General features: G+C 38.6%; 1 protein-coding gene across 5 annotated transcripts in view; it reads left to right on the top strand.

Moving 5' to 3' along the window:
• Positions 1–16,877, top strand: part of CREBRF (CREB3 regulatory factor) — a 67,204-nt gene that overhangs the window by 36,085 nt on the left and 14,242 nt on the right. For all 5 annotated transcript variants that reach the window (XM_033432085.2, XM_004272008.3, XM_033432086.2 and 2 more), the window contains 4 exons: positions 4,075–4,269; positions 5,925–6,114; positions 7,330–7,403; positions 14,506–14,628. In XM_033432085.2, coding sequence (XP_033287976.1) covers positions 4,075–4,269; positions 5,925–6,114; positions 7,330–7,403; positions 14,506–14,628 — 582 coding nt within the window. The remainder of the gene's footprint in view (positions 1–4,074; positions 4,270–5,924; positions 6,115–7,329; positions 7,404–14,505; positions 14,629–16,877) is intronic.

Genomic DNA, 16,877 nt, shown 5'->3' with positions numbered 1-16,877 from the left:
GTTCCTCAGAACACACTTCAAGAAATATTTAATCACCTTAAATGCAAGACCAGTGATCTGGGAATATAATTTTCATGCATTCTACTTGATCACAGTAGTCTCTGTATTGAAAGGCAGATGACTTTTAACAAATCCATTGTGTGTATGTGTGTTATTGTGAGTTCATGGTGTATGCTATTAGAAAATATTAAAATATTAGGTCAAAGAAAACTGATAACCTTTAAATACTTTTTTTGGGAAAATGCTGAACATATGTAAGTAAATAAAACTGGTTATTAATTTGGGTGGGAGAGAAGAAATCCAAATCCTAATGACTCTTTGGATTTAACGTGGAATATATGTGGGGGAAAAAATCTGTTTAGACCATTTAACTAGATAGGCACAGGCAAAGCGGGAAGCCCATTTGGAGCTGGAGTCATGGGGCCTGAGCCAGTCCCAGCTCTGCCAAATCACTTAAACCCTCCATTGAGCATGTTTCTTTGTGTAAATAGGGTTAATAACCTCTTCCTACCCAGTTCTTAGAAGCCTCAAATGAAACATCTGTGAGTGAAATATGTGAGTACATTAAATGAGAGAGAAAGTGTTTTGCCAGAAATCTAGGCCACTGAGGGAGCATATCAAATAAAGTGTCAGGGGATGGGTTGCCTGAGGGAGCTGTATGTAAAAATGTTTACCTTATACTTTGGGCCGGGATAGACTTGGGACACCAGTTCTTGACATTGATAGGAAGATGGGAGTGTTTTGGTTGGTGCTGCCTGTGTTGAGGTGTTCCCAGCCATACTAGGGTAGTCTCTGTGAGCCAGTAATTTTAGCTTGGCCTCATGGAGCAAAGGCCTTTTTAAAAAGGCCATTTCTGGCGGAAGCATGTAGCCCTTGCACCTTTTCCAAAGCTAGGTTGATAACTGGAATAAGATAAAGTCCTTTAATTTAAAGTGATACATTAACACAAGTAAATAAAAAAATATTACTTTATGTATCTAACAGAATTTTTAAAAATCAGATTTCCAAAAATGATTGTGTCACTTGTGCCTCATTTCTTATTTATTTATTTAAATTGTATTTTTAGCTGCGTTGGGTCTTCGTTGCTGCATGCGGGCTTTTCTTTAGTTGCGGCAAGTGGGGGCTACTCTTTGTTGTGGTGCACGGGCTTCTCATGCAGTGGTTTCTCTTGTTGTGGAGCACAGGCTCTAGGTGCGTGGGCTCAGTAGTTGCAGCATGTGGGCTCTAGGATGCACGGGCTTCAGTAGTTGTGGCATGCAGGCTCAGTAGTTGTGGTTTGCAGGCTTAGTTGCTCCACGGCATGTGGGATCTTCCCGGACCAGGGCTCAAACCCGTGTTGCCTGCATTGGCAGGCGGATTCTCAACCACTGTGCCACCAGGGTAGTCTGTGCCTCATTTCTTAAGAAGAACTAAGGTTCTCTGTCACACTGCTTGCCATGTTGTTGTTTTGTTTGTGTTTTTTTGATTTGTTTTAAAGTACTACATGAGCATTTTAATGCTGTTAAGCCAGCAGTGCTACAAAAGCTTGTCTTTACTGTTGCCTCGAAATCATTCTGCTCTCTGAATTGATTCTTTTTTCAAAGGTTATGTTTATCGAGGCATAACAGTAAAATTCACCCCTCTTTAAGTGTACACTTCTTTGAGTCTTGACGAGTGCATGTAATCATGAAACCACCACCACCACAATCAAGGTACGGAATAGTTTGATCACCCCCCAGATTTCCCTCCCGTTCCTTTATAGTCAGCCTCTCCCTCCACCCCCAACCTCTGGCAACCACTTTGTCCCTGTACTTTTGCCTTTCCCACAATGTCGAATAAATGGAATCATGTTCCTAATTAACTCTTAATGTGAAGAAAACCTGGCAAAATTCTAAAATTCGATTTTTATTTCCAAAATGTCCAGATGTCATCACTTTCTTAGTGTCAGTTCCAGAGGAGTCATGTTTTTAGGAGGGAAAATGGTCATTTTGCTTGGCCATTGCCATCCAGTTTTTCCTTGCTACCTTAGGTTTAGGGCTGTATACACCCCGTGCACAGCCCATCTCCATTGCCCCAGGTACCTAGTACTAATTAGGTGGAGTAATCTCTAAGACGGGCATGCTCTGAGGGTATTTTAGATTTATAGGTTATTCTGTATTGGGTCTGACCAGTAGTTCTAGCAGCTCAGAATTAAGTATTTTCTGAAACTTCCTATTAGTAGGGAAAATAACTTCTTAAAAAGTGAAGTAAATGCAAATTGCTTCCAATAAAATATTAGTTAGAATAGGCATATAAGTTTTTATTTGAATAGCCTGTGTGAGAACTGTCATTTTTGTACTTTTACAAAAAGCGTATTGTGGGAAGTAGGAAGAAAACCACTGCTACCTCACAGAATTCTGCTTCATAGGATACCTTCCCAGAAATGCACACAGCTTTCTGTCTGGGGATGTTTCAGATGCATAAATATTAGACGGAAGACATTAAAAATAATTGTATAGTGTCTAAGTACCGTTAATTAATGGTACTTTTTAACATTTCTGTGCCTGTATTTCTTTTTTTTAATTGAAATATAGTTGATTTACATAATGTTGTGTTAGTTTCTGGTGTACAGCAAAGTGATTCAGTTATACATATATATATTCTTTTTCATTATAGGTTATTACAAGATATTGTATATAGTTCCTTGTGCTATACTGTAGGAACTTGCTGTTTATCTATTTTATATATAGTAGTTTGTATCTGCTAATCCCAAACTCCTAATTTATCCCTCCCACCACGTTCCCCTTTGGTAAGCATAGGTTTGTTTTCTATGTCTGTGAGTCTGTTTCTATTTTATAAATAACTTCATTTGTATCATATTTTAGACTCCACATATAAGTGATATCATATGATACTTATTTTTCTTTCTCTGTCTAACTTCACTTAATACGATAATCTCTAGGTCCATCCATGTTGCTGCAAATGGCATTATTTCATTCTTTTTTATGGCTGAGTAGTATTCTGGTGTGTGTGTGTGTGTGTGTATGTATGTGTGTGTGTGTGTGTATATATACATATATATATATATATATACACACCACATCTTCTTTATCCATTCATCTGTCTGTGGACATTTAGGTTGCTTCCAAGTCTTGTCTGTTGTAAATAGTGCTGCTATGAACATTGGGGTGCATGTGTATTTTTGAGTTAGAGTTTTCTCCGGGTATATGCCCAGGAGTGGGATTGCTGGATCCTATGACAACTCTATATTTAGTTTTTTAAGGAACCTCCATACTGTTCTCCATAGTGGCTGCACCAATTTACATTCCTACCAACAGTGTAGGAGGGTTCCCTTTTCTCCACACCCTCTCCAGTATTTATTGTTTGTGGACTTTTTAATGATGGCCGTTCTGACTGGTGTGAGGTGATACCTCATTGTGGTTTTGATTTGCACTTCTCTGATAATTAGCGATATTGAGCATCTTTTCACGTGCCTGTTGGCTATCTGCATGTCTTCTTTGGAGAAATGTCTATTTAGGTCTTCTGCCCTTTCTTTTTTTTTTTTTTTTTTTTTGCGGTACGCGGGCCCCTCACTGCTGTGGCCTCTCCCGTTGCGGAGCACAGGCTCCAGACGGGCAGGCTCAGCGGCCATGGCCCACAGGCCCAGCCGCTCCACAGCATGTGGGACCTCCCGGACCGGGGCACGAACCCGTGTCCCCTGCATCGGCAGGCCGACCCTCAACCACTGCACCACCAGGGAAGCCCCTCTGCCCATTTTTTGATTGGGTTGTTTGTTTTCCTGTGGCTGTATTTCATTCTCTCAATCTCATGTGAAGATACAAAAAGAAAGTGTCATATACTAACCAAAGAGAAACCTAAGGAAGGTAAACAGTGTAGTTATCTCTGTTTATTAGTCTCTAAATATTTTGAATTAGAGATTTCTATATTAAAAGTTATTTTATAGATTTGGTTTATTATCTTTGACATGTTAATACTGTTTTTTGATGAAAGGAAATGTGTCAGATGGTAAATAGAGGGGATCTTTTTGTTTGTCCTGATTGGTTTATTGAAATGTACGGAACTTAAAATTGGGGCGGGGGGCTTTCTTTTTTTAAGGCTATGAAAATGATTCTGTGGAAGATTTGAAGGAGATGACTTCAATTACCTCTCGGAAGAGAGGTAAAAGAAGGTACTTCTGGGAGTATAGTGAACAACTCACACCATCACAGCAAGAGAGGATGCTAAGGCCATCTGAATGGAACAGAGATACCTTGCCAAGTAACATGTATCAGAAAAATGGCTTACATCATGGTAAGAGGGGATTGTGATCATGTATGTTCCCTCCCTCCCTCCCTTCCTTTCTCTTGTTATTGAAATATAGGTGATGTGCAATATTATATCAGTTTCAGGTGTATTACATTGTGATCTGACATTTGCATGCACCATGATCACCATGATAAGTCTTGGTGTAACCATCAGTCCTGGATATTTCATGTCACTTTTAAATAGAGATAGTAAACCATAATGCTTAATCATTATACATTATATGTAGGTATTCAACCCTTCCTAGCAAATTGGAGAGTCTAGAACAGTAGAGCTGCTGTATTTGCTATGACTGCTCTTCATTCACAAATAGCGTTTATCAGTATTGAGAGCCATCACCTAAACAGGGAGGAAAGCTTGTGTAAAAATGATTTGTAGTCACTTCTTGTTCTATATATCCTACCCAGGAAATGACCCAAGAGCCTGCTGATTCCTGACCTGTCACAGTTGCCATAAGCAAGAAGGGTTGGGGAAGAAGAGAATGGGCTCTAGCATCTCTGTCTTTCATTTTTGTCCAATCTCCAGGCCTAAATATAAACAGGGAGATTGGAATCAAAACGGTGGTGGAGAGAAAAGAGGAGGGAAAGGAAAGAAAGGAAGAACAATTGCGGAGAAAAGGAATGGAGCAGGAAGAATTGAATAGTAAGAGTCAGGAGAGGCTTATAATCTTAGGTAGGCCAGATTTTGATCTGTGAACCCAGGAGGATGTAATTGAGTAGAATTTCTTCTGCACAGATGTTTTTACCTTAATCCAAAGTCTGTACTGAGAAGGTGAGGGGCACTAGTAGGCTTGGAGCTCAGTAAACAGTTTAGTAGTTGCTCATGCTACAGATATAAGTTGCTAAGCATTTTTGACACAGAAGTTGTATCAGAAGTATATTTGTGCCTCATTTTCCCTTTCCACTGGCACCCAGGTCTGTACTCTATTATCTTTCAGTGAATAAAGGCCTAGTTTTTGACTTCAGATTAATTTTCTACCAGAAGTGAAAAGATGGGTCCAAAAAATAGGTCCAGGTAGCATGTAGTGAGTACTAGGAAAGTTGTTCAGGGTATTGTAGTTCAGAGGACAGAGCCATTCCTCTTGCCTGCAGTGGTAGGGAAAGTCTTCTTGAGTCTTCTGTAATGTTATTTATCAAACTAACTGAAGACGTGGTTTCTGAAAAGGCAATCCTTATTTGTTGGACTTTTGGGTCCAACACAGGAATATATATGTCTGACAAATTTTCAGTCATAGCAGCATAAATGTCTTGGTTTGGGTAAAATTTCCAAATTCGTTGCTGACCATATACTGTACCCTAGCCCTGATTTTTGTGTGCAGGTGAACTTGGACTCCAGTCCTGAGGTTTGAGATGCTTATTACTTCCATACAGATAATTAAGAATCCATCATACCAGGGCTAGAAACCTTAAGGTGGAGAAGGTTTGGGAAAAGGCTGGAGTTGTGCTCTATTACCCCCATTTCTTGCCATCACAAAGTGGGAAGGAGAGGAGGCCAGCCCTTCTAGCGTAGGTTGTTCACATGCTGAGACCTCTGAAAAAAGAAAAGGGACGAGGGGAGAGATGGATTTTTACATATGGCTATATAAAATGTATCTCTTGTTAAATAAAATGATCTCACTTAAACTTCTTTTAAACCATCTATAGGAAAATATGCAGTAAAGAAGTCACGGAGAACAGATGTGGAAGACCTGACTCCAAATCCTAAAAAACTACTCCAGATAGGCAATGAACTACGGAAACTGAATAAGGTGATTAGTGATCTGACTCCAGTCAGTGAGCTTCCCTTAACAGCCCGGCCAAGGTCAAGGAAGGAAAAAAATAAGCTGGCTTCCAGGTAAATGGTAATGTTTACTCATGTGATTGAAGTCTAGGAGGTGAGGTTAGACTTCAGTGAGCTTTCATAGAGGAGATGGCCCTCGGCCCTTTTTTCAGAAATATACTTTTATAAATACTACAATGAGAGTATTATAATTTTTCCCTTGAAAGTAAATGATGGTATTTATGCTTCATGGAAGAAGTTTTTAAAGGGGAGAGGTGAATGAACTCAAGCGCCTTATAGTATAAAAAGGAAAAATTTTATCATAGCTCTTTATTTTTTGTTTGTTTTGCAGTAAGTCACGTTTTTTTATTGAGGTATAATTTACTTGATAAATTCTTCACTTTCAGTGTATCCTTCTGTGAGTTTTGACAAACATATCCAATTATGTAACCACAACCACAGTCAAGATATTGAACATTTTTATCACCTTAAAATATTTCCTTATGCCTCTTTGTAAAAGTGAACTCCCTCTCTCACCCCTAACTCCTCACAACCACCGATCTGTTTTCTGTTCCTACAGTTGCGCCTTTTCCAGAATATAGATGGAATCGTATTATATGCAGCCTTTTGAGTCTGGCTTTGATATCGCACAGGACGAATTTGAGATTCATAATGTTGTTGTGTGGAGGAGTATTGATAGTAGTAGTCCTTTGAAGTGATACACTGCAGTGTATCTGTTCACCGGTTGAGGGATAGTTGAGTGGTTTCTAATTTTGTGCAATTATGAATAAAGTCACCATAAACATTCATCTGCAGTTGTTTATGTGAACATAAGTTTGCATTTCTCTTGGGTAAATTCCCAGGAGTGTGTGTTTAACTGTATAAGAAACTGCCAGAGTAGCTATTTCCAAGGTAATGAAGTAAATTAAAACAATATTTACTGTTTTCCGAAGTAGTTGTATGTACTGTTTTACATCCCCTCCAGCAACATACGAGGGTTACACTTATTCACATCTTCTACACCACTTGGTATTGTCAGTGTTTGTTTGTTTATTTTGGCATACTAGCCATAGCTTTATTTTTGAATCTATGCTGAAACTTTAAAAAATCAGTTTGGATAAATGATGATATTGTACGTTTTGGGGTGATGATTGAGGCCCTCGATACAAACATCAGTAGGCAGCGATTTTTGGTTGCTATTAGAAAATGTCTGACAGCAGCAAAAAGAAGTATATTCTGAATGTTCCTTTTAAAAAAAAAAGTGAACTAAATTGCTCCTTCCTTTCACAGGGCTTGTCGGTTAAAGAAAAAAGCGCAGTATGAAGCTAATAAAGTGAAATTATGGGGCCTCAACACAGAATATGGTAAACCTACACTTTTAACAATTTGATTAACTTCCTTTTACCTTGCTGACCACTCTCTTTTTCTTTGGTTTTGTTATTTGCTTTCCCTGTATTCTGCCCAGCTTTAGGCCAGCCTCTTTTTTGTTCATCCATTCAGTAAGCTATATACTCACTCTTACTCATTCACGTCCTTCTCTTAGTATGTCCGTCTGTGGCGCGCCAAGCCAAATCTCACCTCTATCCTAAAGAGCTCACCTCTTGTGACCATGGGTAATCTCTGACTTCCATTTTACAGTTGTGTGCTGGGTTAGCCAATTTTATTAACTAATGTATACTTTAACCTTTGAGTGGATAGTTTAGAAACATGTTTTACAAATGTGATTGTTCATTAGAATCATTGGTGTGTACATGTTAAACTGTAGATTTCTAGGCTTCTCCCCAGATACTCTGAACTGTAATCTATGCAAGTAGAACCCAGGAATCCATATTTTTAACATTACCCCAGATTACCCTTTTTTTTTTTTAATTTAATTCATTTATTTTTGGCTACGTTTTGGGTCTTCATTGCTGCGCACGGGCTTTCTCTAGTTGCAGCGAGTGGGGGCCACTCTTTGCTGCAGTGTGTGGGCTTCTCATTGCGGTGGCTTCTTTTGTTGTGGAGCACAGGCTCTAGGTACGTGGGCTTCAGTAGTTGTAGCATGCAGGCACAGTAGTTGTGGCTCGCGAGCTCTAGCGCTCAGGCTCAGTAGTTGTGACGCATGGGGTTAGATGCTCCGCGGCATGTGGGATCTTCCCAGACCAGGGCTCGAACCTGTGTCCCCTGCATTGGCAGGCAGATTCTTAACCACTGCGCCACCAGGGAAGCCCCTACCCCAGATTACTCTTATGCAACCATCCTAGTACATATTTGGGAACCGTTGGTTTAGATCAGTGCTTCCCAATCTTTCACATCATGGCACATGCAGAAAACTATCATCCCTAAGGCATCCTGGAGTATAACAGAGTAGGCTGCTGATGGGAGGAGGCCCTTTTGGGCTGAGATGATCATTATCTCATACACCTGGAACCCTTCTACAACGAACTAGTGGGTTGGAAAGCTCTGCTTTTGATCTTCTGTAATAAGAACCACCCCTTCTTTTCCCCTTGCTCTGTTACTCTTCCTTAAGCCTGGTAGCATAAGAGCTCATATGTTCCTTTGCCTCTAAAATTGTCCTCTTCGCTGTGTTGCTCTTGGGCTAAATTGTATCTGAAAGTGGAACAGTGGCTAAATGATCGATTATTATTTGTTTCCAGAGGTTTTCTTAAGTCCAGCATGATGTCTGGCACATAAGTGCTCAATAAATGTTGTGGAGTTTTTTCTTAATCCTTTATCTTGGTTATCTTGTTTCCATTTGTGAGGACAGAAAGAGGATTTCCAACTGTGATGTTTACAACTTGTGAAAGGAACTGATCGTTTTATTTATTAATGACCACACAGGAATTTAATCAAGGTAAATGAATTAGGTAAAACAATAGTTGGTTTGTTGGAATGGAGATCTTCCCATTTTCCTATTATTCGTTCTTGCTTATTGAAGCATTTTGACCTTGAGCTCTGTGAGTATATATATGATTGCAATGTCATGGACATTCATACTTCATTTTAGAACCCAGCTGACTCACACTGCAGGGAAGTGTGGTGAGCTCCTGGGAGCCTTCTGGTCTCTTTTTCTCTGGACACATGTAGGCATATATCTGTGTGTTACTCAGTTAATAAATTTATCCATAATGATGTACATCTGTGTGGCCATATGTTTTTGCATTTGTATATATGTACATGCATGCCCACGCACACATGCTTTCTGTCTGTGATGTAAATATATTCTGGGGTGTGGAACAATTGGGGAATTGGTAAGGGCCAGGAATATGTGTATTTCTGAATGTGTTGTTCTATCTCATTGAGTTTTTGATGGCCTTAAATGTTTCTTGTTTCCAAAGCTAGCTTAAAGCCTCTAGATATTTTCATGTAGGAAAGGCCTGTCTTTATTTTTTATTTATTTATTTTTTAACATCTTTATTGGAGTATAATTGATTCACAATGATGTGTCAGTTTCTGCTTTACAACAAAGTGAATCAGCTATACACATACACACATCCCCATATCTCCTTCTCCCTCTTGCGTCTCCCTCCCACCCTCCCTATCCCACTCCTCTAGGTGGTCACAAAGTACCTAGCTGATCTCCCTGTGCTATGTGGCTGCTTCCCACTAGCTAGCTATTTTACATTTGAAGGCCTGTCTTTAAAAGGTAGCATTTTCTTCTCAGTTAGTCAGCATGGAGGAAAAGGATCTTCTCATTCATTTATTTCTTGTCCACTTCTGTCTTACTAGCTTCTCTCCTCCAGTCTGGGGAAGAGCAGCTTCGACTATTGGTTTAGAAGACCTCAGAAGCAATGAGATACTCCTGTGTAGTTTGCCACATGTAGTCTGAAAGTTCTTCCCGGAGTTTCTGATACATCTCTCAAGGGAATGGTGCCCTTGATTCCTCTAAATATCTGGGAGTCACTCTGTTACTGCTTTGTGGAACACTTTTATCCGTTACTTATCTTTTTTTTTTTTGCGGTACGCGGGCCTCTCACTGCTGTGGCCTCCCCCGTTGCGGAGCACAGGCTCCAGACGCGCAGGCTCAGCGGCCATGGCTCATGGGCCCAGCTGCTCTGCTACATGTGGGATCTTCCCGAACTGGGGCATGAACTCGTGTCCCCTGCATCGGCAGGCGGACTCTCAACCACTGTGCCACCAGGGAAGCCCTGTTACCTATCTGTTGACCCAATGGTTTCTAGAATTTGTGATTTACAAATCGGTGACATCGGAAAAAGATTTTGGGACTTGGGAACCATAGTGTTGCCAGCTTTATATTTTGCCATGTGAAGCCATTAAAAGGAACATCATCTACAATTACTGTCATTTCACACAAGGTAGAATATTTTAGCATTAGAAAATTGAGACAGGCATAATTTCAGAGTAAAGTTAGCTTTATGAAAAAATGTACTCTGTTGTCCTTATCCTTTTAAATTTGTCATCAACTAGCACCGTTCCAAGGACTAGCTTCAGGGCCCAGGACTGTCCTACTCATCCCGTCCTATCCTGCCGAACCTCCTCCTCCTATTGATTCCTTCTACCAAAGCTCGCAAGAAGCTGCTCCGTGAGTCAAATGTAGATTTGTTGACTCAGAATGAAAAGTAAAGCTACTAAGAGGATTGGACGTTCATCCTGAATGACATATTTTATCCCTAAGCAAGCTACATGAGAAAATTAAAACTGGAAGATTCTTGGATGAACATGGAATCAAAACAGGAGGGATCTGTTAGAGATTTAAGGTTTGGCCTCACTTTCTGAGCCAGATGCCTCCGCTTCCTCACCCAGAAGTTTTTGATGTTGTTAGAACCCTTCACCTCTGCCCTCCCTCCCCCCAGGGCCTGGCATGGACACTGCCCAGGTTGAGAAGAGCTGTTCTGCTCTGTTTCAATTTTGATTTTACAGTGGGTTTTTTTTTTTTTCTTTCTTTCTTTTTAAAAGTGACCTGGGGCTTCCCTGGTGGCACAGTGGTTGAGAGTCCGCCTGCCGATGCAGGGGACACGGGTTCGTGCCCCGTTCCGGGAGGATCCCACATGCCGCGGAGCGGCTGGGCCCGTGAGCCATGGCCGCTGAGCCTGTGCGTCCGGAGCCTCTGCTCCGCAATGGGAGAGGCCACAACAGTGAGAGACCCGTGTAACGCAAAAAAAAAAAAAAAAAAAAAAAATTTCTCCATGTCATCTATATCAATAGTTAAATCCTTTTCATTGCTGAGTAGTATTCCATTGTGTTAGATATATTACAGTTTCTTTATCCATTCACCTATTGATGGATACTTGGGTTGTTTGCTTTCGCTGTAACAGAGCTGCTGTGAATATTTCCGTACAAGTGTTTGGGTGGACATATATTTTAATCTCTCTTGGTTAAATACCTACGAGTAGCTGTATAGGAAACCGCCAAACTGTTTTCCAAGTAGCTGTGCCATTTTACATTCTCAAAAACAGTGTATGAGGGTTCTAGTTGGTCCATATCGTTGCCAACGCTTGGCACGGTCAATCTTCTTTTAACCAACCTAATGGGTGGTATGTGGCAGTATCTCGTTGTGGTCTTAATTTATATTGCTTTGATTAATGATGTTCAACATCTTTACTGTACTTACTGGCTATTCATATACTTTGTGTGTATATGTGAAGTATCTATTAAAATAGTTGGCCATTTAAAAATTTTGTCTTCTAAAAGTTCTTTATTCTAGATACAGGCTCTTTGTCTGATATATGTATTGAAAATATTTTATACTAGTCTTTGAATTTCCTTTTTGTTTTCTCACTGACATCTTCCAAAGAGCAAAAATGTTCAATTTTGATGAAGTCCAATTTGTCAGTCTTTCCTTTTATATTTTACATTTTTTGTGTGTTCTAATTAGAAACTTTGCCGACTCCAAAAATTGTATTTTCTTGTATATTTTCTCCTAGGATTTATGTAGTTTTAGGTTTTACAGTTAAGTTTATGAGATCTTTTTCAGGTTAATTCTTATGTATGGTGTAGGCTAAGAGTTGATTTTCTTTCCCCATATGAATATCCAGTTGATCAAGCACCAGTCATTGAAAGAACTTTCCTTTCCCCATTTAATTGTTTTTGCACCTTTATCAGATCAGTTGATCCTATATGTATGGGTCTACTTCTGGACTCTGTATTCTGTTCCATTGATCTATTTGACTATCTTTATGTGAATATATAGTGTCTTACTGTAGATAGTAGATTGTGAAAGTCAGGCAGTGTTAGTCCTTGTTAGTCTTCTAATTTTGTTCTTTCAAAGTTGTTTTGGCTATTCTAGGTCCTTTGCATGACCATATAAATTTTGGAATCAGTTTATCACTTTTTACAAAAAAAGTTTCTTGAAATTTTGATTGGAATTGCTTTAAATCTGTAGATCAATTTGGAGAGAATTATCATCTTAACAAAATGGAGGCTTCCTATCCATGAACTTGGTTTCTCTTTCCATCTAGTTAGGTCTTCTTTAATTTCTCTCTGACTTGTTTTATAGTTTTCAATGTAGAGTGCTTGACCATCTTTTGTTAGATTTATTCCTAAGTATTTTATGTTTTTTGGTGCTGTTGTAAATGGACTCATTTTTGAAATTTCAAATTCTTTCTTGGTAGTATATAAAATGAATTTTTGTGTATTACTCTTATACCTTATTTTCTTGCTAAATTTATTAGTTCCAGTAGTAGATATTCCAGTAGATGCCCTGGAATTTTCTATTTAAGCAGTCATCATCTGCAAATAGAAATGGCTTTATTTATTCCCTTCTGATCTTTATGCCTTTTAACTCTTTTTCTTGCCTTGTTGCAATGTCTGAGACATTTGAATAGAAGTGGTGACTGCCTTGTTTGCAGGGGAAACTTTGACCTTTAAGTTGATATTGGCTGTAGGTTTTTTTGTAGATGAGATGCTCTCTATTATTTTGAGTAAATTTCCTTCTTTTCCTAGTTTCATTTATCATGAATAGATACTGAATACTGTCATTTTCTTTCCTTTTTTTTTTTTGCATTTATTGGAACAATCACATTGTTTTCCTTTATTCTGGTAATGTATCACATATTCCCCTGTTAATATGGTGAATTATATTAACTAACTTTTTATTAAACCAACCTTGCATTCTTGGAATAAACTCTATTTGGTTATGATGTATTTTCCTTTTTATATTAGAGTCTATTGAAAATATTTTGTAAGATTCTATTCCGATATTTTAAGTTGGATTCTGTTGTTAATATTTTGTCAAGGATTTTTATATCTATATTCAAGAGGGTTATTAGTCTGTGATTTTCTTTTTTTGTAATATCTTTGTCAGGTTTTGGTATTTGAGGATACTGGGCTTAGAGAATGAATTCAGCCATGATCTTTCTTCCTTTTTTTTTGAAAGTTTGATGAAATTAATTTTATTTCTTCATTGTGCATTTGATAGAATTTTCCATTAAAGCCCTCTGCATTTTCTTTGGGGAATACTTTTTGATGAATTCAATTCCTTTATTAGAAATGAGCTGTTCAGATTTTCCATTTCTTCTTGTGAAGTGGCATTTTCAATAAATTTGTCCATTTCATCCAAGTTTTTGAATTTGTTAGCATAGCATTTTCTTATTATCCTTTTAATGGCTGTATTCTGAAGTGATAACCTGTTTTCCATTCTAGGTAGAGGTGATCAAGCCGTCTAGCTGGAGATGGGGATGAGGGTGGGAGTGGGTATCAATTTTGTTGATATTTTCAAAGAACCAGCTTTTGGCTTTGTTAACTTTCTCTGTTGTGTGTTTGTGTTCTGTTTTATTGATTTCTGCTCTTATATTTATTATTTCCCTCCTTATTTACTTTTGGTTAACTTTGCTCTTTTTTTTTTTTAAAGCTTCTTAAGGTGGGGAAATTTGTTGTTGTTTTTTTAATTTATTTATTTTATTTTTGGCTGCGTTGGGTCTTTGTTGCTGTGCGCGGGCTTTCTCTAGTTGCCGTGGGGGGGGCTACACTTCGTTGCGGTGCGCGGGCTTTTCATTGCGGTGGCTTCTCTTGTTGTGGAGCGCGGGCTCTAGGCACGCAGGCTCTAGAGCGCAGGCTCAGTAGTTGTGGCGCACGGGCTTAGTTGCTCCGCGGCATGTGGGATCTTCTCGGAACAGGGCTCGAACCCGTGTCCCCTGCATTGGCAGGAGGATTCTTAACCACTGAGGCACTGGGGAAGCCCGGGAAATTTGTTTTTAAAGCTTTGTCTTTGAAGGGCTTTGTTCGATTTATTTAATAAACATTTACTAAGACCCTATGAGTCAATATACCAGGCACTGTCATAGCTGTGAAGACAAGTAGGGCAAATTGCTTACAGGATAGTGGACATTGATACATGTCTACAATCTGTTATCAAAAGTGGCATATCGTTTGATTATTAGTCTCTTTGGATAAGAAAGCTTACAACCATCACTGCTTAATGTTTTCTTATATGTTCTTCATTTTTAATTGAGTATCTGTTATTACATAATTAAAAGTAAATTCTTCCATGTTAATGACATGCTCCAACTGTCCTGTTCTGTCTTACAGATAATTTATTGTTTGTAATCAACTCCATCAAGCAAGAGATTGTAAACCGAGTACAGAATCCAAGAGAGGAGAGAGGACCCAACATGGGACAGAAGCTTGAAATCCTCATTAAAGATACTCTTGGTAAGAAGAACACTGGATAAACTAATAACCATTAATAACGTATAGTGTAAGGTATATGATTCAAGGGAATATTCAAAATTCTTTTAAGGAAAAACTCAAGTGGTCTCATTGTAGTTACCTCCCTTTATGAGAAGATTTGTTTTTTGAGAGTTAGCATTCATAAACATGTTCTGCTGGTTACCACGATTGATTGATTGATTGATTGATAGACAAGAAGTGATTTATTAGGACGCTTACTAGGCTTACAAGTGGGCAGGTGAGCGTTGTGCTGCCCCACAATTTATTATTTAGACTTCGTCACTGAACTGTTTTAACACTTAGGAAAGATAAACTTCTAGCAACTTTAACCTTCTGTGGGGAAAATAAAGATCCCTGACCTTGTCAAGCCTGCAGTATATACTTCAATAGAGGTTCTTACCTATTTGTTTTACTCTTTCACAGGATTCTAACAGACTTGATTATCTGGTTTTCCATCCCTGAACAGTTTATACCACATGGGGAGGAACAGAGAGGCAGGCATCCAGAAGTCAGGCAGAGTGATACTGACAGGGAGGGTAGAGGTAGCTAATGTAGACAAAGACATGCAAACCCTAGAGGCCCCAGGAGCTTGGCTGCCATAGGAGCAAATCACCCTATGATCAGTAGCATCCCAAGGGCATTACAGCATAACACAAGCCATGAAGACCCTGAAGCATCATAAAATTGTTTCAGCTATATTATATGTTCTTTGTTTAACAGTTTTTATTCTAGGACTGTCTCTTAAAAACTGGTTCTTACATAGTTGTTGTGTAGAGTAGTAAATTTCACTTACCTGAGAATTTTCTTCCCCAGGATGCTGACTGTATATTGAATCACATCACTTAAAAGAATTACAGCTTACTTTTCAATCATTAATTAGTTATTTACCTGAATTTTAGAGTGCCAAACACTATAATTAAAAAAATTTTTTTAATTGTAAATATCTTAGAATTTGTTAAGACAATTTTTCTGACTTCCAGTTATTATAAATTCATTCATTCCACAAAATTTTTTCAATGCCTACTATGTTGCCAGGTGTTGGGGGATCCACAGGGGTTAAGTAGAGACTTGGTTGCTACTCTTCTTAGATGCTTGTAGTCTAAAAATGGAAGGCAAGGAATAGAAAACCAAAAATAATAATAATAACATTGTGGTAACTGCTATGAAGAAATCAAGATGCTTAGATGCAGTGGAGTGAGCAAGAATATTTTATTTCCACTTATACAGAAATGCTTCTGTATACCAAATCTGCTACCCAAATCATTGCATTTTCTTTAATTGAAAATAAATACACATTTAATGCTTCCATGCACTTAGTAAGTTTCTTATGGTTTTTGAAATGTCATTAATTTCTCTTGTCAGTGTTGTGTTCATACTGAACGTAAAATATACTAGTGTTTCTGTAGGGCAATTTGGAATCATTAGTAAAATTAGCAAGGCATATAGATTTAAACCCAACGATTTCATGAAATTTGACAACTTTCATGTTTAAAGGCCAAAGGAGAAGATCTAAAAGAGAGATTAAGAGATGAGAAAAAAGAATTCCTTAGTCTAGGAAGGGATAAACAGCTAACATTTATATAGTACTTATTATGATCCAAGATCTGTCTACTCAGATTTAGTGATTTACTTCCACAGTTCTGTGAAGAAGGTATTATTATCCTGGTTTTACAGATGAGGAATTGGAAGCCCAACAAGGCATTAGGTAACTTGCCACAAGTCCTACAGCCAACAAGTGGCAGGACTAGGAGCTAGAAGTAAGTGCTCCTAGTTGCAAGTGCTTGCACTGTACCCATGGATCATCACTTGGCCCTGTCATCTGACACTCATCTCTAGATAGTTTCTGAACTGTATAGTTCCCAAGTGGCCCACTAATTGCCTCATCCAGTAGACTTACTTGAGAATTTATTTTTCTTGACATTCTGTGTAACATTTGATTCTTTTGAGCATTTATCTTCATTCTTAAAACATTTTCTTTATCTTAAGATACTTAAGGTTCTGCATGCCTTGTTTCCTATCTTTTTACACACAAAATGCTAGTGGTTTCTCTGTGGCTCTAGCAATACCCACTGGTCATGTGCAGAAATTAAGATACGTTTCCAAAAAACAAAAGCTCATTTAGCATAATGGTTAAAATCAGAGTATTTGAAATCAGTTCTAGATTCAAGTCCTGGCCCTGCCACTTACTACCTGAGGACCCTAGGGAAATAACTTCACTTCCCTCAACCTAA

Source organism: Orcinus orca, chromosome 3, assembly GCF_937001465.1.
Source record: "Orcinus orca chromosome 3, mOrcOrc1.1, whole genome shotgun sequence".
Lineage (NCBI taxonomy): Eukaryota > Metazoa > Chordata > Mammalia > Artiodactyla > Delphinidae > Orcinus > Orcinus orca.
The sequence above is the reverse complement of the archived record's forward strand: the minus strand, read 5'-3'. Positions and strand labels throughout refer to the sequence as shown.